Here is a 27,222-nt window from a genome sequence, read left to right on the forward strand (position 1 = left end):
GAGCCTCCTCTCCGGGGCCGCACCTCCTCCTCCCAGGTACTGTCTTGTCTTCCGACACCCGATAGGCTAAAGGCTGGGAGGGCGTCTGCCCTACTTGACCAATGAGCGGAGTGAAGAGTGAGGGCGGCGGCTGCGTGGCGGGGGCAGGGCGGGACTTGGTGTGGCTATTGGCCAGGGCGCGCACAGACCGGAGATACGATTGGTTGGGGTAAGAGGCACCGTGGTGGGGTCGAAGCTGCGCGGCCTCAGCAGCTGGGGGAGACGGAAGTGGTGAGAGCGCGGCCTCGGAGGGTCGGGCGGACGCCGCCTGGGTGAGTCACCGTGCCCCGTGCACTGCCAGTCTGGGAACCGCAACGACTGCGTCTTGCCCCGCCCCGCCCCAGCCCCTCCGCTTTTCATGAGCCCCGCCCTCTGTCATTCGGGGCCCCGCCTCCGAATCTTTAGGCTCCGCCCCTAGAACCTGGACACCTGGGCTCTTCTGCCAGCCTGGCCCGCCCCCCCTCTTCCCCCTCGCCCCGGGGCCAGATCCCCTTGGTCTGGGAGCCCTGGGCATCGCAGGTCTGGTCCTTGTCCTTCCCTTCCTCCCTCCCTCCGTTTCCCTGAGGCTGCGTGCCAGTGGGCGGTGAGGCAGCACCTCTGGCTTGCCGCTTGCTGGCTCCCCCGTGAGGAAGGGTGGGCTGTGATCAGGGAGGCGGGCAACACCACAGATGGAGGCTTTTATCCCCACAGACTTGCTCAGGGCACTGCTGGACTGCTTCTGAGCTCGGATAGCAGGCATGAAGGAAAGTGTCAGTAAAACCGGGGCCTGGCTCCCTAAGTGGGCCAAGGAGGCCCATCCTGAATTTCTGTTGCTTAGGCCCATTTGACAGGTACTGACTCGGAGGCCTTGAACTGGCCTGATTCTGTCCCTGTTGTGTGTGGCCTCCCACAATCCTGCATCCCACTTGGTGTCAAGTACACTCAGCAGGACCTATCCAACGCCGCTGCCTTCTGCTCACAGGTTGTGGTCCCCTCCCTCTTGTCCTCTGCTCTGGACTCTGCCCCCAGTAAACAGGTCAGGTGGGTGCTACTCCCAGACTTAGAGGCTGGCAGAGCATTCCTGTGGATTCATATCCCTACCAAGGCCTGAAGTAAGTCTTGGTTGTGCAGCTTCTCGTTTCAGAGTTGTAAGTTCTTTTGCTCTCCCAAAAAGAATAGGGTTTGGAGTGTTCTCCTTCGGGTCTCAGAATCAGGACTCTTGAATTTTGCTGAATAATTTTGGATGACACTCATTCCTGCTCCAGAACTTTGTAACTGACTTCACGCCCTGCAGAATCACTTGTTGCTTTTCTCCCCATGTAGCTCGCATTGCCTCTGTCTGGCAATGCGGGACTTGTGGAGAGGCTGGATTCTCTGTGAGATTCTCTGTAGAGGTCCGGAGTAGGTGTGTGGCATTTGCTGATTCTAAGGTAATATTAATGGTGCTCTTGAATCCTATGTTTCTCTTTCTTCTTACAGTAAGAAGCAGGCAGCCAGGACCCTCACCACAGTAGAATGGTGAGTACTCTCCCTTTCCTCAAATCGTTGTGTTTTCTGTAATCCTGTCTTTCTCCATGAAGCTGCCCTGCCCCTCCTGGACCTTGAGCTCCAGGCTACTCTGTTCATCTCCTAAACGGGTTCATCTGCGCTGGAAATAAATTAGGGTTTCTGTAGATTGCAAAACATCAGCCAGTATATGGCCCTGGGACAGGAAGCCTGTAGAAGTCTTTTTTTGCACATGCTATGCCATGCGTTCCCTATACTACCTACCACTGGGGCTCTTAGCCTTTTATAATGGCCCTTCTCTTGCTTTTCTTGGGTCCCTGGTGGAAGCTCTCTGTTCTCTCTGTTCTGGCCTGAAAAACCAGGCCTCCTTTATCTCAAGATTCTTGTACTTCCTAGTGGGCCCCTTGGATATTGTGGGTCCTGTATCAGGAGTGACTCCACCAAAACACTGGGGCTTCTCCAGCTCTAAGGTGCTGCTGTCTGTTAAGCTACTGCAGCCAATAGCTGACTGGATATACAGCAGGACAGCAGCCTCAAGATGCCCAGAATATCACTGGGCTGTGCTGGGGGTGGGTTAGGGAGGGGGTTGTAATGATCCTGTATACTCTTCCACTGACTCTAAGTGCCCTTGTCTCACCTCAAATTCAGGGAACCCCTTACTTTATCCCTGAGAACTAGGAGAGGAAGCAGTGAGATGAGAAGAGAGTGGAGAATTGTAGGCCCTGGCCCATACCAGGCCCTTGCTCTTTTCAGTTCCTTTAGGTATCTTCTGTACTTGGGGACATGTTAGGGAATTCAGCTGGTGAGAGGACTCTCTCCTTCCCTCCCTAGGCATGTGGGTATGTGGTGTGTGCGGTACTGTTCTGGTATCTTCTTAGAAAGCTTGCTGGTCTTGGTCCCCACCAACTGATAGCCCCTTTCCTTTTTCTTTTCTGTAATACCCTGAATAGACTGTTGGCTTCAGGGTTAGCCTAGTTTAATTTTGAATCCTAGCACCACCACTTAAATAGCTTAGGTAAATGGCATACTTTCTTTTTAAGCCTGATGTCTCACCAGTAAAACAGGATAAGGCTTAATTCTTGGGGAGCTGAAAGGTTTTAGTGAGATAATATTTGGAACATGTATGGCTCATAGTAGATGCTTAATGCAATGTCAGGTTTTCTCCTATTCTTCCCTTGCCCTCAAATCCAAACCAAAGCCCTGGTTTCTGAAAGTAACCAGGCACAGGAAAGTGTGGGATTCTGACCAGCTCCTTCTGTGACTCCTGGTGGCACTTTGAGCCTTTCACTGCTCTCTATTCCTTGGCCCTCTACCCAACTCCCTCCATACTCTCGGGTTTCAAGTTTTATTCTGCATGCTTCTGTGGTCTTTAGTTCCAGTCTTCTCTTTCCCAGCCTAAAAAATTCTTTTCCAAGAAAGACTTTCTTAGCCAGATGTCAGAGGATGTGAAACAAGGGAGATGTGGAGCTTAAAAGAGTAGGGTTGGGCAGGGGTCTTGGAATAAAACACTTAGAGAACTTCCCTTTCAGGAGTGTGGAGTGACTAACTGGCATAGATCAGTGTACGTTCTAAGAGGCAAAAAAAGGGAACGGGATTTAGTGACGTTAGGGGATGGGAGGTGACTGATGGACAGGGGTATGGTGGGTGGTGGTTTGGGAGGGAAAGGAAGAAGCCTTGGAACTGGAAAGGTCACTGGGTGGAGGTAGGCGAGCTCCATTTTGAGAATTCAGAACAGGCTTTGAGGGAACTCAAGGTGGGGAGAGCATGGGGATGGAGTGGGAAAAGGGGGGTGTGGGGTGGCTCACCTGGGAATATGGGAAATGAAAAGATGTAGGAGGTCTTGCCTTACCCTTTCACGCGATCTGGGGGCAGTCCCGCACCCCAGACTTCGAAAGCCCCTAGACTTCCCCAGAGGACGCCCTCGCACGCTGCGGTGGGGCTCCGAGGAGGGAGGAGCCTTGGAACTGTGGGCGGGGCCGCAAGGTTCCGCCCCATCCCTCCTCTCACGGCCTGGGTCTCTCCCCTCCCTTCTGCGCTCGTGCGGGAGGGCGGAGCCGGGCTCGCTCCATTGTGGAGAGTAGGGGAGAGGCGCGCGGGAGTCGCGCGGAGGCCCCGCTACCAGCGCGCTCGCCTCCTGGCCGCCGCGGCTGCCCCTGGCAGGCACCGCAGCCGGGATGCGGCGGGCACCCGGCACTGGCGGGCAGCGCAGCGGCTCCGGGGACATGTGCGCTGGCCCAGACCGCCCGCGACCATGAGCCTGACCGCCCGCGTCTCCTGCTCTATGCTCAGCTGCTTCGTAAGTGTTGGCCTCGCCTGCGGGGGCCCAGGGGTCCTAATGTATGCTGCACCCCCAGCCCCGCCCAGGGCCAACCCTTGAGATTCCGGATTTTCGCCCATCCCCCTTCCCTAGGCCCCGGGCAGGGGAGCGGGGCGGGGGGGTGGGGTGCGGGGGGCGGCGGGTGGTTCCCTTTTCTTTCTTGGACTTGCTTTCATCTTCGGGTGCCGGGGGATGTGGAAGGACGGGATGGAAATTCTTTGACCCATCTTGGCCCCGGAGCCACTGCCCTTGACTGCAGATCTCCAGGCCCCGCCCTGCAGGGGTACATCCCTTTACCTCCACCTCTCCATCTTGGTCCCACCCGCTGCATCCTTGCATGGGGATGTGGGATGTGGCTGGGATGTTAGGGGGGCAGGTCGGGGAGCACAGAATGTCTGAGCTGTTCCCCTGGCTCCAGTCCCCTCCCCCTTCTACCACTCCATCCCTCACCTGACACGCCAGTCTTTTCTCCTTGACTGTCCCCCAGACAGCCTCTCTTCTCCATCTTCCCTGCCTCTGCAGGGCTCTGTACCTCTGCATCATTCCCAGTCCTCCCCCACCCCCTTTGGCTTAATGCTCCTTCCCAGCTTCCCCCATCTGTCCTCTCAGATGTTCCCACCCTTCCCCTCTCACCACCCCCCTCCCCCATCCCTCGTGGGTGGCTGCCAGGCCTCCTCTCTCTCCCCTGGCCTTCCTTGGGTCTCCCGGTTTCTCCCAGGTACGTGGATCCCCTCTTCACCCCTCCCTGGTGGTTGGGAGAGGAGTTACTTCTGCTTGCTGTGGTTATTCCTTAGGAATTCCCCTCTGATCAGGGGGCAGGGCAGGTTGCTTGGCAGGTGGTGGGGCTCTTTAGCAGTGTGGGCCTAACTGGAAGATAAGCTCAGCTCCAAAAGACATCCTCCTTTTGAAAGCAACCATGAAGGCCCTCTAGAGGCTTGGGACTGAATCCCCCAACCCACTCCTCTTTGTCTCCTTCACCCACCAGATTGACAGGTCGTGGTCTTAGGTGCCTGTTTTCCCTCTCATCTCTAAAACCAGCAACCACACCTGGTTCCTTTTTCTCAGGACAGCACTTCCCATTCTTACTTCTGTCTTATCCTCACATTAGTCTTTTCCTTAGTTTTCTCTCTTCTTCCGTTTGGGAAATTTTGGTTCTATTTGGTTCTGCTGCTTTTTGAGGAGTGCAGATTCCCAGGTCCTCTTTGGACCTTACTCTTCCCTTAGGCTTAATAGGCTTGAGTACCCCCCTGTCCCAACCAAGCCAGGCCTCTTTTCTCTCCTCTGGTGACCAGAACCTTTACAAGTGTGTATGGGGTATATCCCGGTTTGTTGAGGGGAGGGGAGCAGAATGAGACCTAATGGGCCAAATGGAGCCTGGTGACTTAGGGCTGAGGCCTTCCCCACAGGGTGAGGAAGGGCCCCCCAGCCTGGAGTACATCCAAGCCAAGGATCTGTTTCCCCCCAAGGAACTAGTGAAAGAGGAGGAGAATCTGCAGGTAAGGAGGAGTTGGGGGCCCAGGGTGGGTTGAACTCTCTGCCCAATTAAAAACACCTTTTTTTCCCTCCCCTCAAAAAATATCTCCAAGGGAATCCAGTTCTGGGCTTTGGCTTCCTGTTTCCAGGTCTCTGGAGGGAGGGGACTCTGTCTACATGTGCATTGTAGAGCCTTTGGCCCCAGGGAGGGAAAGGCAGCTTTCCTGTACAGCTGTTGCCTGGTGCTGTTACCGTGGAGAGGACTCTTCTGTTCTGCCTTGGCCCAGCTTTTCCAGAGGGAATCCCACAGATCAGGGTTTGGGGAGGGGAATGGAGGGGTGACTCACTTCTGGACTGAGGGTTCCTCTGCCCTTCAACAGGTGCCCTTTACAGTGCTGCAGGGTGAGGGAGTGGAGTTCCTGGGCCGGGCAGCTGATGCCCTCATTGCCATCTCCAACTACCGACTGCATATCAAGTTTAAAGATTCTGTCATCAACGTGAGTTCCTGTCTTGTTCTCCCACAACCACGGTAGAATCCCTGTCTGGTTCAAGGTGGGATTGTTCCAATACTCTACTTGATCGTGTCTCCAAACAGTTGGGGTTCCCTTCTTTTTCTCACCAACCTTTTATTTTCCTGCCTCGTTCTCCTAGCTATAGGCCTGTCTTTCTGCCTGTCTCTTATTCTTCCATCCCCTCTTCTCTCTTTCCTTTTACTATGTTCCTGGCCCTTCTAAGGGGTGCAGTGGCATTGTCTGAAGAGTGCCACTTACCAACCATGTGGCCTTGGTCAAGTCACCCTACTCAGGCTCAATTTCTTCCCTAATAGTTTGTTGTGAAAACACTTGGCTTGCAGGGTTCTTGTGATTATTAATTAAGGCCCTGTATGTAGAGGACCCAACACAGTTCCTAGGCACTTAACTGGCCCTCAGTAAATGTGGGTTTCCTTCCTAGTATTGATATATCAGCATCTGGGCTGGGGTGGGCATGAGGAGGGGTGAGAGTGGGGATCTGAGCTTTCGTTTGCCCTTCCTCTGAAGGTCCCCCTCCGGATGATTGACAGTGTAGAGAGCCGTGATATGTTCCAGTTGCACATTGCCTGCAAGGACTCCAAAGTGGTGAGGTGAGAACAACGGGGCTGCACGCAGGTCTTCTGGCCCTAGTCTTGCCCAGGCCTCTCTGATGCAGGGTTTCTCTGCAGCAAGAAAGGAAAAATCCTGCCTCACTTTCCCCATTTGGAAGAAAAGGTAGAAGCCCTGTCTAGGTTGGGAGGTCACTTTACTGACCCACAGTATCTTGACCTGGAAGAATGGGGATAATGCATAGCTCATGGGGTTGTCATAAGGATTAAATAGGATAATGTATGAGAAAGCACCTAGGGTTAGCATACAGCACTTACTTTATTATTGGTTCGTTTATTAATTCACTTAACATACATTTATTGAGTACTCTCCTCTATGGCAGACTGTTCTTTTTTTTTTTTTTTTAACGTTTATTTATTTTTGAGACAGACAGAACATGAATGGGGGAGGGTCAGAGAGAGAGGGAGACACAGAATCTGAAACAGGTTCCAGGCTCCGAGCTGTCAGCACAGAGCGCAATGTGGGGCCTGAACTCACGGACCACGAGATCATGACCTGAGCCGAAGTTGGATGCTTAACCCACTGAGCCACCCAGGTGCTCCTATGGCAGACTGTTCTAAGCACTGGAGATACAGCAGGAACAAAGAGACAAAATTTCCTACCCTCATGGGGCTTATATTCCATCGGGGAGATAGCCAGCAGTAAATAATTAGTAAAATATGTTAAATGATGGTAAATGAAAGGTGAAAAATAAAGCAGGTAAAAGGGATATGGAGTGCTATGGAGGTGAAGGTTGTAGCTTTAAACAATGTGATCACAGAAGGTTGCATTGCAAAGGTGACATTTGAGTCAAGACCTAAAGAGAGTGACCATGTGGATATTTGAGTGAAGAGGGTGCCAGAGAGAGAGAGAGAGCAGCGAGTGCAAAGGCCCTGAGGTGGGTATGTACCTGGCATATTGGAAGAAGAGCAAGGAAGCTAGTGTATAGCTGGAGTGGAGTGCATGTGGGTGAGGGTGGTGGAATGTAAGATCTGAGAGGTAAGGGGGGGTGTCAGGCTGTCATAATGACTGGCTTTTACTTTGAGGTAAATGAGAAACCGCTGCAGGGTTTTGAGCAAAGGAGAGATGTGATCTGATTAAATGTTTTATAGAATTGCTTTGGCCCTATATTGTGAATAGATGGAAGTGAGTTGGGGGCAAAAGCAAGGGCAGAGGCCGAGGGATTAGTTAAGCTATTGCAGTTAGCCAAGTGACAGAGCATGATGGCCTTGCTAGCGTGGTGGTGGTCAAACTGGTGAGGAGTGGTCAGATTTTTGAAGGTAGAAGTGACAGAATTTGCTCTCAGATTGGATATGAGAGAAAGAGGAATCTGGAATGACTCCACGGATTATTAAAAGAATGCTCAGTTTAGAGGCTGTCATGTGCTCAGGTCTGTAGGGATTCAGAAAGAGAATCCACAGTGGCCTTCCCTTCAGGGAGGTTGAGGTCTAGTTGCTGAAGGAAGATTTAACAGTGGCAGTATGCTATGGAAAAACATACTGTTTAATACTCTAAGCATATTAAGAATAAAAGAGGAAGGGGTCTTAAAATGGAGTGGGCTGGGAAGGCTTCAAAAAAGAGTTGTGACCAGAACTATCTTCAAAGTGTCAGTAGGATGTGGCTTGGCCAAGACGAGGTATAATCAAGCAGAAGTGAAGAAACAAGGAGACAGGAATGATGTGAACAGGACTTCCTGCCTGAAGCAGGAGTCATGGGAGATAACGTGGAATAGCAGACATTCAAGGACATGCGGTAGCATTTAGATTTGATATGAGAAATGAAATGGTAGGGCCCCCCACTAGAAGGGACAAGTATGTCTCAAGGACTAGAGTTCTTGGGAAGAGAATTGTCAAAAAGATAAATTCTCTTGGGTATTCACCAGTATCCCTGGTTCTCCTCAGGAACCCCATGCCTTACCTTCTGCTTTAAAGCCTCCTCTCCCCACAGCCTTCTTGTGGCCTTGTTTTTGACCCTTATGGCCCCAGTGCACACCTGCCTCTTATCTCACTCTGTGGCTTCTTGCCTGGCAGGTGCCACTTCTCCACTTTCAAGCAGTGCCAAGAGTGGCTGTCACGGCTAAGCCGGGCCACGGCGAGACCTGCCAAGCCTGAAGACCTCTTTGCCTTTGCCTACCATGCCTGGTGCCTGGGGCTGACTGAGGAGGACCAGCATACTCACCTATGTCAGCCAGGTAAGGCCAGGCTGTTTTCTTTGGGAGATTTCCTGTCTCTTGGTTCTTACCCTCCTCCACCCCTGGCCATGGTTCTGTTGGATGCTGACAGGCGTGGGGGCTGTGTTGCAGGAGAGCACATAAGATGTCGCCAGGAGGCTGAGCTCGCGAGGATGGGCTTTGATTTGCAGAATGTCTGGAGAGTCTCCCACATCAACAGCAACTACAAGTGAGAGGGCAGGGGCGGGGGAACCAAAATACCAATCTAGACTTAGACCTTGCCGGGCACAGCCCCTGGTTCTGTGAGGGGAGGACTCCTGACTCACAAAGCCATCCCTGGGGATCTTGTCATCACATGTCTTAGATCAAGCTTGGTGATCCCATCTGTTCTCTTCGCAGATTGTGCCCCAGTTACCCCCAGAAGCTGCTGGTTCCTGTATGGATCACAGACAAAGAGCTGGAGAACGTGGCTTCCTTCCGCTCCTGGAAGCGGATCCCGGTGGTTGTGTATAGGTGAGGCAGTAGGGGACAGGAAGTAGAGAGGATACTTTTTATGCAATAAGGAAAGAGTCAAAACTGGAGATTTGTCCTAGTTGACCGGGAATTGACACCCTGCAGGGAATGAAATAATTTCAAATCAAAAACTGCCTCAGTTTTTTTCTCCTAAAGATGAGGCTTTTGGAGAGTACATTCACTTTACTCTTTTTTGGAGGGTGTGTGTGTATGTGTGTGTGTGTGTGTGTGTGTGTGTGTAAAATGTTGCATTAGAACAAGAGTTGGCAAACTGTCGCATGTGAACCAAATCTAGCCTGCAGCCTGTTTTATGTACAGCCCAGAACTACGAATGATTTTTATATTTTTAAAAAGTTATTAAAAAAAAAACAAAAACCAAGAAAACCAGAAAGGAGAATGTATGACAGAGACTGGCTATGACGTGTGAAGCTGCACATTTATTGTTTGTTTCTGTCTGAAAAAGCTTGCGGGTTCCCTGCAGTAGAACATTATAGCTAACATAGAGCGAGGCATATAGTAGCGAGGAGGTTTGGAGTTGTTCTGCTCTGGGCTCAGGCTTGCTCTCCTGCTGGTGTCTGTACCTGGAGCAGGTGCTGTGCAGATTCAAGAAGTCAAGGTCACCCTGGCAACACAGAGCCTATTTGAGAAATGTGTATGACAGCACTTTCTAAACTATAAAGCCCTCTAGATATGTCAAGGGCTCTTGGTGTTTATTATCATGGCCTGGGTGAACTGGTAGCCCCTGTTGGCTCTGGAGATCTTAGTTCTTGGGGCCTTGGTAGTAGGCGTGGGGGGTGGGAGCTGCAACTGGCAAGGGCATGATGGCTTCTTCCATTTTGTCAGACACCTACGCAATGGGGCTGCAATTGCCCGCTGCAGCCAGCCTGAGATCAGCTGGTGGGGCTGGCGCAATGCTGATGATGAGTATCTGGTCACGTCCATCGCTAAAGCTTGTGCTCTGGACCCGGGGACAAGGGCCACTGGGGGCTCCCTCAGCACTGGGAATAGTGATGCCAGCGAGGCATGTGACACTGACTTCGGTAAGGTGTGGGTGGTGCTGACGCCCTGGGGAGCAGGTCCCCTCCTTGGTCTCATTGGCTTTCAGGGAGTCCCCAGTGAGAGGATGGGAAGAAGATGACAACACACAGGGTGCCAGGGTCCCTGCCCTTTGGGAAGCTGTGGGGTGGCAGGGGACTATAGTTGTATGTTCTCCTCTGAAAGGGAGTGTCCCAGGGTAGGGTGAGGCTGGGCTGGCTGACCCAGGGTCTGCTCCCTGCCACATGTTTAGATTCTTCCTTGACTGCATGCTCTGGAGTGGAGAGCACAGCGGCCCCCCAGAAACTGCTGATCCTGGATGCCAGATCCTACACGGCGGCTGTGGCCAACCGGGCCAAGGGTGGAGGCTGTGAGTGTGAAGGTACTGCTGTTACCCCAGTGTCTGCAGTCAGTCTGTGCTCTGGGTGGCTTTGGTGAGGAGGGACCTGGGGGCAGCTCGTGCAGTGGAAAGAGCCAAACACTTGGCTTGGAATCGGGACTCTGCCACTTAACTAGCTATGACTAAATTGCTTAATCTAAGTTTTATTTTCTTATCTGTCAAATGGGGATGATAATAACAATTACTGGCTAGAGAAGCTGCTATATATTGAGAGTTTACTATGTATTGCCATTGCTAGTAGTACTAGGACTATCATTTGTCATTAACATCATTATTACTACCGTTAGTATATGGCTCCTGAGCGTCCAGACATAAGTGGTCTGCACTGCCAAGGAAGCCTGGCCCACTTGTCCTGGACCCCTGTTTTCAGGACATGCTCTTATGCTCCACTCTCCTCTGTATGTCTACAGAATACTATCCCAACTGTGAGGTCGTGTTCATGGGAATGGCCAATATCCATGCCATCCGGAACAGCTTCCAGTACCTTCGGGCTGTGTGTAGCCAGATGCCTGATCCCAGCAAGTAGGTGGTCCCTGCCCCAGTTCCATCCTCTCTTGTCTTGTCCTTCACCCAGTTCTAGTTCTTAGGAGGTGAGAGAGGGAACTGGGGAGTATAGAGGTATGGGAGACCTGAGAGCCTGGGTGCAGTGGGCCAGTTCCAAGATCACTCCTTCTGCTTTTTAGCCAACACTTTGGAACAGCCACAGGACACTGGGCTCCCTTTGTTTGGATCCTCTCCTACCTAAAGAACACAGAGAACTGGGGAAAGACTGGCTAAATGTGCGTGTGATGCTTCCTGTTCTCCCTCGGTCCCTAGTCTCTTGTCTACCTCAGGTCTTGTCTTCCTTCCTTTCCTGCCAGATACCTCCTGGCAGAAAGGCCACGGACTGGACCGCTTGGCTTCAGCCCTCCCTAGGGACTTCATTAGTTGTGGCTGGCCATGGGCGGTGGAAGAGACCGTTGGATCCTCAGCGCCCTTGGTGACAGACTTGATTTCTGCTCTTGTGTAGCTGGTTGTCGGCACTGGAGAGCACCAAATGGCTACAGCACTTGTCGGTGATGCTAAAGGCAGCCGTACTTGTGGCTAATACTGTAGACCGGGAAGGCCGGCCTGTGTTGGTGCACTGCTCAGATGGCTGGGACCGGACACCGCAGATTGTAGCCCTGGCCAAAATACTACTGGACCCATATTATAGGACGTTGGAGGTATTGAGTGGGGTTGGGTGGGAAAGAACAGAGGGAAAGGGGGGCGGAGAAGGCGTTGGGTCCTCTGGATCTGTCTTGGGGATCTTTCAGTGGAGGCCATGGGTGGCTTTGAGTTGTAGGATTGGTTCTGCTCTTCTCTGAAGCTGCCAGCTCCTTGCTTCGGGCATCCCCTGGGGAGTAGCATACCAGCCTTTCCAGAAAGGCCCTATACTTGGACTCTCTTTTTCGCAGGGCTTCCAAGTTTTAGTAGAGTCTGACTGGCTGGATTTTGGGCACAAGTTTGGAGATCGCTGTGGCCACCAGGAGAATGCAGAGGACCAAAATGAGCAATGCCCTGTGTTCCTCCAGTGGCTTGATTCCGTTCATCAGCTGCTCAAGCAGTTCCCCTGCCTGTTTGAGTTTAATGAAGCATTCCTGGTAAGTTAAAGCCTGTGGCCAGGGTCAGGGAGAAGGTGGCCGAGGCTCCCATTTGCAAGCTGTCTTGGCCCTCTAGGTAAAGCTGGTGCAGCACACATACTCCTGCCTCTACGGCACGTTCCTGGCCAACAACCCTTGGGAGCGAGAGAAGCGTAACATCTATAAGCGGACCTGCTCTGTGTGGGCTCTCCTGCGAGCTGGCAATAAGAACTTCCATAACTTCCTCTACACACCTGGCTCAGACATGGTAAGTCCAAATCCTTATCCTGTCAGTGCTTCTTCGAGACCTGTAAGGAGAACAGGGTGAGTCAGTGGGGAGAACGTAGAGCCAAAAGCTTGGGGAAGGAAGAGGGACCCGGAACAGCTCACAAAACACTAGTATGGTGCTGCTTCCCTAGGTCCTGCATCCTGTGTGTCACGTACGGGCCCTACACCTCTGGACAGCTGTTTATTTGCCAGCGTCGTCTCCATGTACACTTGGGGAAGAGACCATGGATCTTTACCTTTCCCCGGTGGCTCAGAGCCAGGAGTTTTCTGGCCGTTCTCTGGACAGGTAAGAAGATCCTTTCTTGCTCTCTTCTCTCTCCACCAGGAAGGCAATACTGCTTTGTGTCTAGCCTAACATTCTCCTTCTTTTATGAGATATTTAAAAGCAACTTCTTGATATAGTTGAAGGAGAAACTTGGCCCAGGACTTGCAGCTAGCATGGAGTGTACTCTGTGTGTCTTCAAGGTCCTCTCCTAAGATAAGATTGGTTACCTTCTTTCCTGGAGCTGCTCTCACCCTTTGTGACATAGCCAAGCAGGGGACAGGAGAACAGAACAGAAAGGACTGTTTTAGGAAGGTTTGTGGGAATGGGCTTGATTTATGTTCACTGATAGAAGGCATTGATTGGGGCACTTCCAGAAGCATCTGATTCTCAGGGAAGTGGTTTCCAGAAGAGGGATGGCCTTCATGTTCTCCCACAGGAAAAGGCCAGAATTTAAAGTTTTTATCTTTTTGATTTATTTTGAGAGAGAGAAAGAGGAGAAAAAAAAAAAAAAAAGCGTGAGCTGGGGAGGGGCAGAGAGAAGAGAGAGAGAGAGGAGAGAGAGCATCCCAAGCAGGCTCCTTGCCATCAGTGCAGAGCCTAATGCAGGGCTCGATCCCTTCAATTGTGAGATCATGACCTGAGCCAAAAATCAAGAGTTGGATGCTCACCAGGTGAGCCACCTGGCCAAAAAGGCCAGAAGTTAAAGGGAGACATAAAAATTAAAGTTTATCTTCTGGCTGAATATTTGGGGGAAGTACAGTCAATGTTGTTTACGTTATAAGAGTAACACAAGTTCCTATTTTAGAAAAAGTTGAACGATGTAAAAGTAGAAAATGAAAGTCCTCCCTCCCTGATCCTTGTCCCCACAGGCTGGTAACACTTTGCGTGTCTTTCCTGATGTTTATGTTTACATACATGTATCCACGCTCTCATATAGAAATGTTTTTAAAATACAAAAACAGGGGCACCTGGGTGGCTTATTTGGTTGAGCGGCCAACTTCAGCTCAGGTCAGCTCAGGTCAGCTCAGGTCATGATCTTGAGGTTTGTGAGTTCGAGTGGGCTCGCTGCTATCAGCACGGAGCCTGCTTTGGATCCTACTTTGGATCCTCTGTCCCTCCCTCCCTCTCTCTCTCTTTCTTTCTCTCTCTCTCTCTGTCCCTGTCCCTCTGCCGCTCGTGCTCTGTTCCAAAAGTAAATAAACCTTAACAAAATAAAATACAAAAACGGAACCATATTTTGCATACTGATCTGCAAAATGTTTTGCCCGCTTTGTATTAGGCTGTCACCCCTATAAAGCACATGTAAAGCTGCTGTTTTATTGCTTTAGCGGCTGCATATGTTAGTCTAAAATTAGAGTGTAGCATTATTTATATAACCACTTTCCAACTGGTGATCATTCAGGTGATTTTTTTTTTTTAACCATTACTGGGAGTGCTTTAATTAACATCCTTAACTATGTGTAAGTTTTTTAAAACAGTTGTCAAATACACATAATAATTATCATCTGAACCATTTTTTTAAAATAATTTTTTTAAGTTTATTTATTTTGAGAGAGAGACAGCATGAGCCAGGGAGGGACAGAGAGAGTGGGAGACAGAGAGAAAGAATCCAAGTAGGCTCCATGCTGTCAGCACAGAGTCCGATGTGGGGCTCAGACTCACAAAACTGTGAGATCACGACCTGAGCTGAAACGAAGATTTGGTTGCTTAACCAACTGAGCCACCCAGGTGCCCCATCAACTGAACCATTTTTAGGTGTACAATTAAGTAGTCTCACCTTATATGTGTATCTTGGCATTTGTGCTAGTGTTTTTGCCAGATAAATTTCTAAGCAATGAAAATGCTGGGTTCAAAGGATATGTATGATCTTTGTTTCTTGGTGGAAGATTTTTATTTTTTATTTATTTGTTTATTTATTAAAGTTTATTTATTTATTTAGAGAGAGCACATATGTGAGCAGGGGAGGGGCAGACAGACAGAGGGAGAGAGAGAATCCCAAGCAGGCTCTGTGCTGTCACCATGGAGCCCAATGTGGGGCTTGATCTTATAAACTGTGAGATCATGACCTGAGCCAAAATCAAGAGTCTGACACTTAACTGATTGAGCCACCCAGGCACCCCTTGTGGAAGACTTTTAAAGCTAAAATATAGCTTAAATTACTGGTTGAATATTATAAAGGAAAACAAAAAAAAAAAACACGCCCCTATAAATTACTGGTTTTAGGGTCTTGAGTCCATGGTCAGCTGCCCAGGGATAGGCTTTAAGAATTCTGTGGTTTTCCTCTTTCCCCAAACTGTGCGGAATTTGAATATAGGTTTATAAGTTTACTTTGCCAGGGAGAGGGCTCAGAACTTTTTATCAAATTCTCAGTAAGTTCTGTGACTTGTGTAAAAATCACTGTCTTAAATTAATATCTAATTTTTCAATTCAATAAGTGTTTTTTTTTAAACCTACTAGTTGTCTAATACTAGGTTTATGGGCCAAAGAAATACAAGATATTGATTCTATTTAAGATATTCTTTAAAAGCTGTAATAAGATAGACATAGGAGAACTACTACTAGAGAACATTTCTAAGTCAGCATCCAAGCAAGTAAGAATGTGTGTAGTTCAAAGCTATTAGAGAAATGAGAAGTCGGAAAGGGGTCATTTGGTGACTGTTCATTCAGAGAAGTTTTAATGGAAGACCAAGCAGGAAACCTTGGCTTTTTTGTCTAGCATCTGGTGCAGGGCCTGGCACATAATAGGTGCTTTAGTAAATGCTTAAATGAACAAACAAATGAATGGAATACCTGGTAATAAGTAGTGGAGAGGGGTCCAAAGGAATTGGATACATGAGAGTTAGTTGTTTTGTTTAAAAAAAAAAAAAATTTTTTTTAATGTTTGCTTATTTTTGAGAGAAAGAGAGACAACATGAGCAGGGGAGGGGCAGAGAGAGACACACACACAGAATCTGAAGCAGGTGCCAGTCTCTGAGCTTGTCAACACAGATCCTGACATGGGGCTCAAACCCATGAACTATGAGATCATGATCTGGGTCAAAGTTGATGCTTAACCAACTGAGCCACCCATGCACCTTATGTAAGAGATAGTTCAAAGAAAAAAAGAGGAACCTCTTTGGAACTGGCAGGGGTTAGGAAGGAGCCATTCTGAGGAATAGAAAGAAAGAAATATGGGATAGTTCATTGAGGGCTTTAAACATTTCCCTGAGGAGTTTGAGTCAGTTGTCAATAGGAAGTCATTGTAGGAAGTCATTGTGACCTGGTGAACATGGGATTTTTGGAGAATGAATCACTGAGCTGGGTAGTTGGAGACACAGAGAACAGCCAACACTGTTGTAATTCAGATATGAGGGGAAGAGTCCTTGGAAAAGGAAAGGATTAAAATCCTTGAAGAGGAGTCATTAGCAGATCATGATGTGACTGAGTGTGGGAGTGTGGAAGTGAAGAGGACTCGTCAAAGGTCATGACTCTCCGAGCCTAGAAACTAGATGGATATTAGTACTAACCTAAAGACATTGGGAAGTTGAGAAGACGAGTCAGTTCAGAGAAGAAGAGATACAGGCAGGTTGGGATTGAACTATTAGCAAAGAGAAGGTGTGCTATAGGCAGTTCAAGATGGAGAGTTGGATTTGGAGGACTAAGTAGCATGCAAATTAAAAAAAAAAAAATGCTTTCTTTAACAGCTGGCCTGACTTGGTTCTACCTTTCTCTAGATCAAAAATATCCTGCCCTCTTTTCTCTTTTTCCATTAAAGTACAACACATTCTGCTATACCCAGCTCAAATCCTACCTTCTCTACGTAGCTTTCTTTGACCACCCTCGTTGGATGAGTTGTCTCTGTTCTAAACTCCTCAGGCATTATTGTTTCTACCAGCATTATTGATTAAACCTTCTGTGTAGGTAGTAATTGGCTATTGAGGATTTCAGACTGTTGATACTGTTGAATTTGGGTCAACAATACATGGAAGGTCTTCATACTCTTCTACTTCTTTTGTATGTTTGAAAGTTTCCATGATAAAAAAGTAAAACAAAATAAAGGGGGGAAAAAACCAAAGTTAGCTGTGGTACTTTTTAAAAATACAGATGCCTGGGTCTCACTCTTGGCCATTCTCATTCATAGGTCTTTGATGGGTCTGGTTGTCTATATATCTAGAAGATCTATAGGAGCTCCTAATGTGCACCAAATATTGAATCTCACTTGTCTTTTTCATTCAGTTGGTACCTAGCTGTGAACACTTGATGTTAGATTTTAAGCTCACTACTCATTTCTCAAATTGTTTGATTGGCCAGTGTTGGGAATTCAAATAAGAAACAGTGCTGCCCTCACGGCACTTTTATAGCAGGAGAGAAACAAGTAAATAGTAAGTGCAGTAATGTAGGAAGTACTGAGCGATGTGCTTTGAAGTGGATTGTTTTGTTTAATCTTCACCACGGTTTTAAGAGATAGATACCATTACCTTTCTCTGATAGATGAGGGAATGGAGGCTTAGAGAAAGAAGTTAAGGTCACATAGTTAAAAAATTGCCAAGCTAGGATTTGAGCTGAGGCTATGGGACTCCAGAGACTGTGTAATCATAACCATTGCCATTGCCTTCCTGGCATTTCATACCATACACATACACAAAATCAAAATTGATCACAAAAGTAATCACACATAAAAATACTTAAAAAACATAATAAGGCGTTTTTTAAACCTGGGTGGCACAGTCGGTTGAGTGTCTGACTTTTTTTTTTTTAATTTTTTAAATGTTTTTTATTATTTTTGAGAGAGAGAGAGACAGAGCATGAGCGAGGGAGGGGCAGAGAGAGAGGGAGACACAGGATCTGAAACAGGCTCCAGCACAGAGCCTGAGGTGGGGCTCAAACTCAGGAACCATGAGATCATGACCCGAGCCAAAGTCGGCACTTAACTGACTGAGCCACCCAGGTGCCGCCCCCCTCCCCCACATAAAAAAAAAAAAATTTTTTTTAATGTGAGCGTCTGACTCTTGGTTTTGGTCCAGGTCATATCTCATATTACACAGGATTGAGCCCTGGGTCAGGCTCTGTGCTGACGGCTTGGAGCCTGATTGGGGTTTCTCTCTTCTCCCTCTGCCCCTCCCCCCACTTGTACATGTGCACGTGCTCTCTGTCTCTCTCTCTCAAAATAAGCACTTAAAAAAAACCTAAAAAAACTCCCATAAGTTTCAAAAACCAAACACTTAAAAAATCAGCTATATTTTAACTCCATCTTTGAGGGATTTTTCTGTGTGGGCTGGACTGACTGAGGCATCTGAAAATAGGAGTCCAATTAAGTCTCCACTGTTTCCTGGCAAATTTCCCTGAAGTTTTCGTTGCTCAAAGGACTTTTGAAATGAAGAATCAGACATTCTTGAAAATGTCTGTTACCCGTTTGGTGTGCACGAATGCTTCTAGAACTCTTTTGAGTGCTTTATGCTAGGGGAATTTTCCATGGTGACTTAGGACTCTGAGGCATGCACTGCTGCTAAGGGGTTGTAAAAGGCTGTGCTGGTTACTACTGTGATGGAAAGATCATTTCTAACAAGGAAGGCAGTAAAAATGAGAAGTTGTGAGTGTAGTCTTAGTAAGTTTGCTCTTGGCTGCCTATAGTTTGAATCCTCATAGCATCTCTATAAGGTATAATTTATGATGATCATTTTACAGAGGATGATAGTACATGTCTAAAAGGTTAAATAACTTTCTTGTAGTCATATGGCTAATCATTGTCAGAACCAGTATTGTCTAGCTCCAAAACTGTCTTGCTTCCATCTTACCGAGTGTGATAGAGGTAGTTGGACATTAGATTTAAGGCTCAGGTATAGTCCTGGCTAGCATAGTCGATTTAGATGGCATCAACATAGAAAGCATTGCAACCATGGGAGTGGTCAAGATCGCCCAGGGAGATTGTGTAGAGTGAGGACTGATAAAAGTTGGGGGCAGATGCTCAGTTCTGGAGGACAGAGTTCATGTCCTTCACTTTTTGCAGAGTAGACTTGTTGCAGTGAACATTGGTTGTTTGTAATCTTAAATGTTGTATCTTGGGAACTCTGGCTTTGATGTTGCTTTGATGGCCTGATTCTGCATATTAGAGGTAGCTCCCATTTACTGACCTGGAGGTGTGTTTGTCTTTCTAGATTACCTAAAACCAGATCTATGGATGATCTGCTTTCTGCCTGTGACACAAGCAGCCCCCTGACTCGCACATCCAGTGACCCTAACCTGAATAACCACTGTCAGGAGGCCAGAGTAGGCCTGGAGCCCCGGCACAGCAATCCTGAGGGCTCAGAGACCTTTGTGGAATCTGTGGTAGGAGGTCCTCAGCAGACTGTAGGAGAAATGGGTCTTCCTTCCCCTCTGCCCAGCAGCCAGAAAGACTACTTGAGCAAGAAACCTTTTAAGAGTCAGAGAAGCTGTTCTCCAAGTTACAAACTGTTTAGTATTGCAGTGCCCCAGGAAATGAAGAGCAACATCTCTGATCCTGAGATCAAAGTCTTGGAAGAGACTGAAGCAGCAGCTCCAGACCCTCCTGCCCACAATGAGCTGAATAGGACTTTAGATGGCACAGAGGAGCCACCTGAACATTGTCCTGAGAAAGAAGCTGTCAGCACACTCTCCGAAGTTGTTTCCAACAAATGGAATGGAGTTTGTGATTTTCCTGAGTCTTCCCAGGACTCCCTTTCGGGTGCCCCCCAACAGGCCCTGCTAGATTCCATGCTAGGTGTGCCCTCTGGATGTGCTGCAGATCACAGTCTGGGTACCCTTTGCGACCCACTGAGTGCTACCAGCCAAACTCCTTCGGAGCCAAGCACTGACTTCCTCAGCCAAGATCCCCCAGGGTCTGTGGCAAGGAGTTCCCACCAGGAACAGCCCAGCTCTGTGCCAGATCTGATTCATAGGGAGGAATACACTGGCAAAAGAGGGAATAATAGGAATGGGCAGTTATTGGAAAATCCTCGCTTTGGGAAAGTGCCATTGGAATGGGCCCGAAAGCCAGTTTCTCAGAGCCAGATCAGTGAGTTTTCCTTTTTAGGATCCAACTGGGATAGCTTCCAAGGGATGGTGACTTCATTCCCAAGTGGGGAGACCACCCCTCGGCGGCTGCTTTCCTATGGCTGTTGCAGCAAAAGGTCAAGCAACAAGCAGGTGCGGGCAATAGGGCCCTGCTTTGGGGGCCAGTGGGCTCAGAGAGAAGGGGTGAAATCACCGGTCTGTTCTAGTCATTCCAATGGACACTGTACTGGTCCAGGGGGAAAAAACAACCGGATGTGGTTGTCCGGTCACCCAAAGCAGGTCTCCAGCACAAAGCCTGTTCCACTGAGCTGCCCTTCTCCAGTGCCTCCTCTCTACCTGGATGATGATGGACTGCCCTTTCCCACGGATGTGATTCAGCATAGATTACGGCAAATCGAAGCAGGGTACAAGCAAGAGGTAGAGCAGCTACGCCGACAGGTGCGTGAGCTTCAGATGAGGTTGGATATCCGTCACTGCTGTGCCCCTCCAGCAGAGCCCCCCATGGACTATGAGGATGATTTTGTAAGTATTCACCACTGCTATCCATCCATTCATATATTCTTTCCATCCAGCCTTCCACGCATTCAACATTTATTCATTGGGTACTTGCTATGTGCCACTGTGTTAGGTGGCTGGTCTGTAGGATGAAGGACATAGTCCCTGCTCTCAAGGAGCTCACAGTCTATAGGAGAGAAAAGCAGACAACTAGAATGATTTTTTTAAATGTTATCCTGGAAGGAAGCATCAGGTGTTGGGGGCTTAGGCTTTCCTGAGAAGATAGTACTTGAGGTGAGTGCTGAAGAACTTGTCATATTTGGCTAGGTGGACCATAAAAAGGAAATACCATTCTCAAAAGCATGGAGGCAATAAGTATTCTGATGGGATGACTCGAACAAAGGGATGGGGATATGTGTGTATGTGCACGTGTGCATGTGTGAGACATGTATGTACAGGTGTGCTGGGCCATGGAGGAGGGAGTTGGGTAGTGAGGTGGGAGCTGATATTGGAGAAGTAGACAGGGATTGGAAAGGTCAGCTCAAGATCCCTTCTTGTGTGGATTCTACCCTCAAGGCAGCACGATTTTGGCCACTGAGAATCATGATCAGATCTGTATTTTTTTTTCTAATGTTTATTTTTGAGAGAGAGAGAGTGTGTGTGTGAGCAGGGGAGGGGCAGAGAGAAAGGGAGACAGAGGATCCGAAGTGGGCTCTGTGCTGACAGGAGACAGCCTGACATGGGGCTCAAACTCACAAACCGTGAGATCATGACCTGAACTGAAGACGGACACTTAACTGACTGAGCCACCCAAGTACCCCAGATTTGTATTTTTTAAAATATTTTTTAAAGCTTATTTATTTATTTTGAGAGAGCACCCACGTGGGGGAGGGACAGAGAGAGAGGGAGAGAGAGAGAATCTGAAGCAGGGTCTCCATGCTGTCAGTACAGACCCTGATGCAGGACTCAAACTCATGAACTGTGAAATCCTGACCTGAGCCAAAAACCAAGACTTGGATGCTCAACTGACTGAGCTACCCAGGCACCCCATCAGATTTGTATTTTAAGAATACTACTCTAGCAATGGTGTGTCAAGTGGATGAGGCACTTGAAATGCAGGTTGGGAGGCTGGTTAAGATGTTTTGGAATAATCCAGGGGTGCCTGGGTGGCTCAGCTTGTTAAGCTTCCCACTTCGGCTCAGGTCCTGATCTCACGGTTCATGGCTTCAAGCCCCATGTCGGGTTCCGTGCTGACAACTCAAACCTGAGCCTGCTTCAGATCCTGTGTCTCTGTCTGTCTCTGCCCCTCCCCCATTCACGCTCTGTCTCTGTCAAAAATAAACACTTAAAAAAAAAAAAAAGATGTTTTGGAACAATCAAAGTGAGAGATGATGAAGACTAAGCTTTGTTGTGTTGGGAGCCTTCAGATTTGGGTCCACAATTCTTAAGAAGCTTCTAGGAGTCAGTTTCTTGGTCACAGTATCATGTCATCAACACGGACACTTCCCTTCCTTCTGTTAACACATTCCCACTTGCCTGCTGCCCACTTACTGGGATGGGATGGTCAGGGCTAACAACTTCCTAATATTCGGAGTGTTGGTTTAGAACAGGAGTCAGCAAACTTTCTGGTAAAGGGCCATATTAAATACTTTAGACTTTGTGGGACATATAGTCTCTGTCCCAGCTGCTTGTCTCTGCTGTCACAGCACACAAACAGCCATAGACAATACGTATAAAAATGAGTGTAGCTGTCTTCCAGTAAAACTTGATTTACAAAAACAGGCAGTGGGCTAAATTTGGCCTGTGGGCCATAGTTTGTGAATCTCTGGTTTAGAATGTAATGAGAAATATGTCCGTGCTGTGATAAAGCATATTGGTTAAGAGCATAGGTCTGAATCCAAAATACATTTGACCCTTGAACAATGCAGGGGTTAGGGTGCTGAACCCTCATGTAGTCAAAAATCCACATACAACTTTTGAGTTCCCCAAAACTTAACTAGTAATAGCCTAAGAAGCCTGATAATACAGTAATTAACATATATTTTGTATGTTAGATGTATTGTATGCTGTGTTCTTACAATAAAGTAAGCTGGAGAAAAGAAAATGTTACTAAGAAAATCATAAGGAAGAGAAAATAATACATTCATAGGACTATACTATATTTATTGAAAAATCTCTGCATACAAGTGGACCTGTGCAATTCAAACCTGTGTTGTTCAAGGGTCAACTGTACAACGTTGAAAATTCAGGTTTACTACTTACTACCTTTTAATTTTCTCCGTGCTTAATTTCCTTATTTGTAAAATAAGGATGATGATAATAATATACATCATACGATTCTTGGGAGGAATTAAAGAAGTCCATGCATGTAATATTCTTAGAATAGTACCTAATGCATAGGAAACAGTACATGTTAGTGATGGTGAAGATGGTGTTGATGTCTTTGCCTTTCTTCAGACATGTTTGAAGGAGTCCGATGGCAGTGATATAGAAGATTTTGGCTCTGATCACAGTGAAGACTGCCTTTCAGAAGCAAGCTGGGAACCTGTTGATAAGAAAGAGACTGAGGTATGTCCAGGCAAATACATGCTTTTGTGAAGCATTGAATTCTCATATTTCTCAGAGATGAGTGACATGCTATAAACTGAACCTTCTCTTGGGTGAGTGTCTTCTTTTTAGGCAAGTAGAGGCCAACTATAAAGACAGACCTCATCATTTTCTCCTGGAATGCTTTCCTTGTTGCAATGTTGCTCTTCTACTTTGTTGACAAGGACCTGGAATTTTTCCTTGTGCCTTCTGTTAGGTGACTCGCTGGGTTCCAGACCATATGGCATCACATTGCTATAACTGTGACTGTGAGTTCTGGTTGGCCAAACGAAGACACCATTGCCGGTAAGATGTTTTATATGATTCTGTAAGGCTCAAAAAGGAGTGATTGATGTATGTGTATCTGAGCTAAATTGAGTTAATCTGAAAATGGAGATATCTTTATAGGGACTACTTTTGTTTTCTGCCAACTTTTCTCTTTATTTACTCATGTAAGGCCTTTTAGAGTATCCTTCATGGTTTTTTTTTTTTTTAGTGTTTATTTTGAAAGAGCAAGAGAGAGCATATGCAAGCGGGGGAGAGACAGAGGGAGAGGAGAGAGAATCCCAGACAGGCTCTGCACTGTCAGCACAGAACCTGATGTGGGGCTTGAACTCATGAACCATGAGATCATGACCCGAGCTGAAACCAAGAGTTGGATGTTTAACTGACTGAGCCACTCAGGGGCCGTGAGGATCATTCATTTCTGATGAGCTCTTCCCTCTTTGTTCTTTGGCAGAAATTGTGGGAATGTATTTTGTGCTGGCTGCTGCCACCTGAAGCTGCCCATTCCTGATCAACAGCTCTATGACCCAGTTCTCGTCTGTAACTCCTGTTATGAACACATCCAAGTATCTCGTGCCAGGGAACTCATGAGCCAACATCTGAAGAAACCCATTGCTACAGCTTCCAGCTGAATGCCAGAGGAGATGACCTGTCCAATTTTAGCAGGTTTGAAGGGAGGATCTGCTTCAGGTGTAGTTTTGAAGGTTCCTTGGTGTGGCTCATGAAATAACAGAGCTCAAAGATACCGTCTTGAGAAATCCTCTTTGGTACCATGAGACTGGAGCAGAGGAATTCCAATTTGGCAGGAGGTCCTCTATTGGTGAGACCCTCACCTTGGGGTAATGGTCCTGATCCAGACCCAGAGTCTGGAAGCTTAATGTTGAGCTGGTGACTCCAGCTTTTGTCCTAGGGGCCACAAGATGATGATTTCATAGATACCGCCTGGTGATACATGCCCCAAACAGCAATAGAAAGGCATAAGTATAACCAAACTCCAAGTGATAAACAGATCCATCTCTCCTCCACCTTGAAAAAAGCAGATTTTAGTATACAAGATAGGAATTCCTATCCTATTTGAAATGAACTATATCCTGTTCCTCTGTGCTCTGTGTCTGTGCATGAAGGCTCAGTCTTTAGAGGCACTCCCTCTAGTTGCAGTAGTTCTGTCTCTGTGGAGTTTGGTTTAAAGACTGGTTAAGCAAGTGGAGGTTTTGCTGTATTTTTCACTTGGCTTATCGGCCAACATCAGTGAATATTCAGTTTAGAGGGACAGTTCTAAGGAGTCAGACATTCTTGGGAGCAGAGGAAAGCTCTGCTGATGTTCAGTCCTGGCAAAAATCAGTTATTTTGAGCTGCGAAGGCAGTCGTCTCTGTTACTCAGTGGCAGCTCTTGAGGTATGCACTGTGAAGAATGAGAAGGGAAAAGCAGAAATGATCCTTGTCAAATATTTGCTGATCGTGCCCTGCCCTTTGCGCCTGACTTTTCCTAGTTGTCCTGGTGCTAACACAGGAGTTACACCTTGATCCTCTCCTGGCATGAAAATCAAACAATGGATTTTTGTTGTTGTTCCATTGCCCACTTCCCTCATGTTGTCTTTCCCTTGGCTGCTGCCTCCTCTGGGTCACACTGCTTCTTATCCTGAACACTTGACACCTTGAGGGTAGAATTTAGCATTTGGTTTTTACCTCCTAGAATATGCTGTTTGGTATGTGAGGGTTTCAGTACAAATGCTGCTGTCTATTTCTGTGCACTTAACAATGGAACCCAAACAGAAGAGAATAAAGCCTTGATACCAAAATTGGAAGAGAAAATGTGTCCATTTGGACCAAACATTGTTTTTTTTTGTTGTTGTTGTTGTTGTTTTGTTTCATCTTAATATGTACCAGTGGCACTTAACCAAAAGATACAGTGATATAGCCATGTACTGTGGTTGGGACAGATATAGTCTCCTTGATCTATAATGAAACCACTAGTATTTCCTTTATACATTTTCCTTAATCCATTGGTGTATAAAAGGTGAATTACACTTAGGCTTATCCTGTTTTAAAACTATGGTAGCTGTCTGTCTAACTGCTACTTTCATGTTACTTCCTAGAAAAAAATTTTTCATTTGAAAATAACTAGGATCTGCATTTAGAACAAGAATTGTTATTTGTCCTGACCTTTTCTTTAGTCCTACAGAGAAGCATCTGTGCTTTTATACTTGTCATGGATGTAACCTAAAAAGTTTTGGCGTATTTAGGTCAGCCTAGCAGAACTTTTTTTTTTTTTTTTTTTTTTTTTTTTTTCATTTAAACGGAGTTGAATAATGGAGATTTGTGTCTGGGAAATTCCTGAGATCATTGAAAAAGTAACAAACTATTCCTTGTCTCTGATACGTAAAATTCTAAGCATTTTCTCAATCATTAAAATTTACTGCCAGTTGCGAGTGGCTTTTTAATTAACTTTCATTGCACTTCACTCTGCCCATTTTCAGGGGGAGTAAGATTGGTGGTAACATTTGAGGAGACTGTATCTGTCTACTTCGTGTGGCTGTTTTGAGGGACTGTCCCATCAGTGAACATACTGCATGGCCTTGGAGAGAGACTCTGGGCTCTCAGCTCAGATGTATTCATCAAATACTCCTTTCAGAGCTCTTGTGGGTGTAAGTGACATGATGTGGCCAAAAATCCAAACTGTGCAGTTGCGTTGTGACAAACATGCAATGTGCTGTAAAAACTCAATACAATTTAAATAAAATCTCTATATTAGTGCTGCTTTGTTGGGTCTTTTTATTCATTTTAATTTCTAAGTAAACTTAATACTCATTTTTTCTTTGACCATGAGAAAGGACTAAAACATTATACTCCTTCCTCCCAACCATTTCCATTTTTAAAGTTTTTAAAGTTTATTTATTTATTTTGAAAGTGAGGAGGGGGAAGGGCAGAGAGAGAGAGAGAGAGAGGGAGGGAGAGAATTCCCAGCAGGCTCCACGCTGTTGGTGCAGAACTGGAAGGTGGGGGTGAGGGGGGAGGGAGATGAGTGCTGGATTTCATGAAACATGAGATCATGACCTGAGCAGAAATCAACAGATAGAGGCTTAACCTACTGAACCACACAGGTGTCCCAATTTCCATTTTTAAATGGACCTTTCTTTTCTTTTTTTATAATTTTTCTTCAATGTTTATTTACTTTTGAGAGAAAGAGACTCCAAGCTGGGGAGGGGCAGAGAGAGAGAAAGAGAGGGAGAGAGAGAGAGGCAGAGGATCCCGAGAAGCAGGCTCCACATTGTCAGCGCAGAGCCCACTGCTGGGCTCCAGCTCACAAAGTGTTGAGTGAGATCATGACCTGAACCAAAATCAAAGCTTAACTTACTGAGTCACCCAGGTGCTCCAAATGGACCTTTCTATCAGCATAGCTCTCACCATATTCTTATCTATTGATAGAAAGGGATTTATCATTATGGCTACTGTAGAATTCTACCCCATCTCATGTCAGGTTTCTCTTCAATGTCTAAAATAGCATCAGCTGGTTGACCAGGTACAGAGGATTGTAATTATATTCCGATTCCCTCCTCATGGCCACCTCAGTTCTCATCCCACCTTGAATAAACCTGTCCTGAGCAAAACATTGACGTAAAAGAGTATATCTAAAAACATAAAATGCTACTCTTTAAAAGATCACTTTGTTTACTCAGGATACCATACCCCCATCACCATTCTTATTTTGGGAAGACAAGCAATTAAACTGTTAGTTTATACTTAGTTTATGGCTTCTCAGATTATAGAGTTAGACCCTTTGTTCTCAAGAATGGCTGACTTTGAATTGGCAAGTGCACAGTTTCCGAATTCTAAAACCTCACACGCTGGTTGCGGTGATCAGGATGAATCTTGGTATTCCACCATGGATAATCAGGTTTATTTATTTTCAGGACTTAATAGTACCTGGTGGGCTGCAACACCACGGAGTCTGGCGGTTTGGGGACGTCGCCGAGGAAATGTGCCTTGCTGCCGCCGCGCCCCACGCTGCTGCAAGGGTCGGACGACGCGGAGTCCAGGGGGAGGGTTGGCTCGCGCCACGTCCGGCCGCGCGGTGGGAACTCGAGGCCCCATTGGCCGCGTTGGAAGGCGCGGCAGAGGCTCGTGCGCCAACGGTCCCGGG

General features: G+C 47.1%; 1 protein-coding gene and 1 long non-coding RNA gene across 6 annotated transcripts; one reads left to right on the forward strand and one right to left on the reverse strand.

Annotated features, from left to right (window-relative positions):
- The first annotated feature begins 203 nt into the window (after positions 1-203).
- MTMR4 (myotubularin related protein 4) lies at positions 204-25,832 on the forward strand. 4 transcript variants are annotated; one of them, XM_007086720.3, is made up of 19 exons: positions 204-311; positions 1,498-1,536; positions 5,248-5,337; positions 5,695-5,811; positions 6,352-6,434; positions 8,463-8,623; positions 8,735-8,831; positions 9,002-9,115; positions 9,959-10,155; positions 10,404-10,532; positions 10,961-11,072; positions 11,560-11,755; positions 11,987-12,172; positions 12,249-12,419; positions 12,571-12,725; positions 18,839-20,237; positions 22,668-22,778; positions 23,014-23,102; positions 23,536-25,832. In XM_007086720.3, the coding sequence occupies exons 2-19, from the start codon at positions 1,534-1,536 to the stop codon at positions 23,711-23,713; spliced, it is 3,588 nt and encodes a 1,195-aa protein (XP_007086782.1). In that variant the 5' UTR covers positions 204-311; positions 1,498-1,533; the 3' UTR covers positions 23,714-25,832. The 4 variants fall into 4 exon arrangements, with proteins under 4 accessions (XP_007086782.1, XP_042822144.1, XP_042822143.1 ...); XM_042966210.1 differs by lacking the exon at positions 204-311 and adding an exon at positions 504-558; XM_042966209.1 differs by lacking the exons at positions 204-311; positions 1,498-1,536 and adding an exon at positions 3,603-3,820 and having other exon boundaries at positions 23,536-23,747; positions 25,559-25,832.
- LOC122233518 lies at positions 9,533-27,204 on the reverse strand. Of its 2 annotated transcripts, none has more exons than XR_006211085.1 (2): positions 27,006-27,204; positions 9,533-12,459 (listed from the first exon to the last, which is right to left on the reverse strand). It is a non-coding gene; the product is annotated as an uncharacterized LOC122233518 (long non-coding RNA). The 2 variants fall into 2 exon arrangements; XR_006211084.1 differs by lacking the exon at positions 27,006-27,204 and adding an exon at positions 12,676-13,195.
- Positions 27,205-27,222: the final 18 nt, after the last annotated feature.

This window comes from Panthera tigris, chromosome E1, assembly GCF_018350195.1.
Source record: "Panthera tigris isolate Pti1 chromosome E1, P.tigris_Pti1_mat1.1, whole genome shotgun sequence".
NCBI lineage: Eukaryota > Metazoa > Chordata > Mammalia > Carnivora > Felidae > Panthera > Panthera tigris.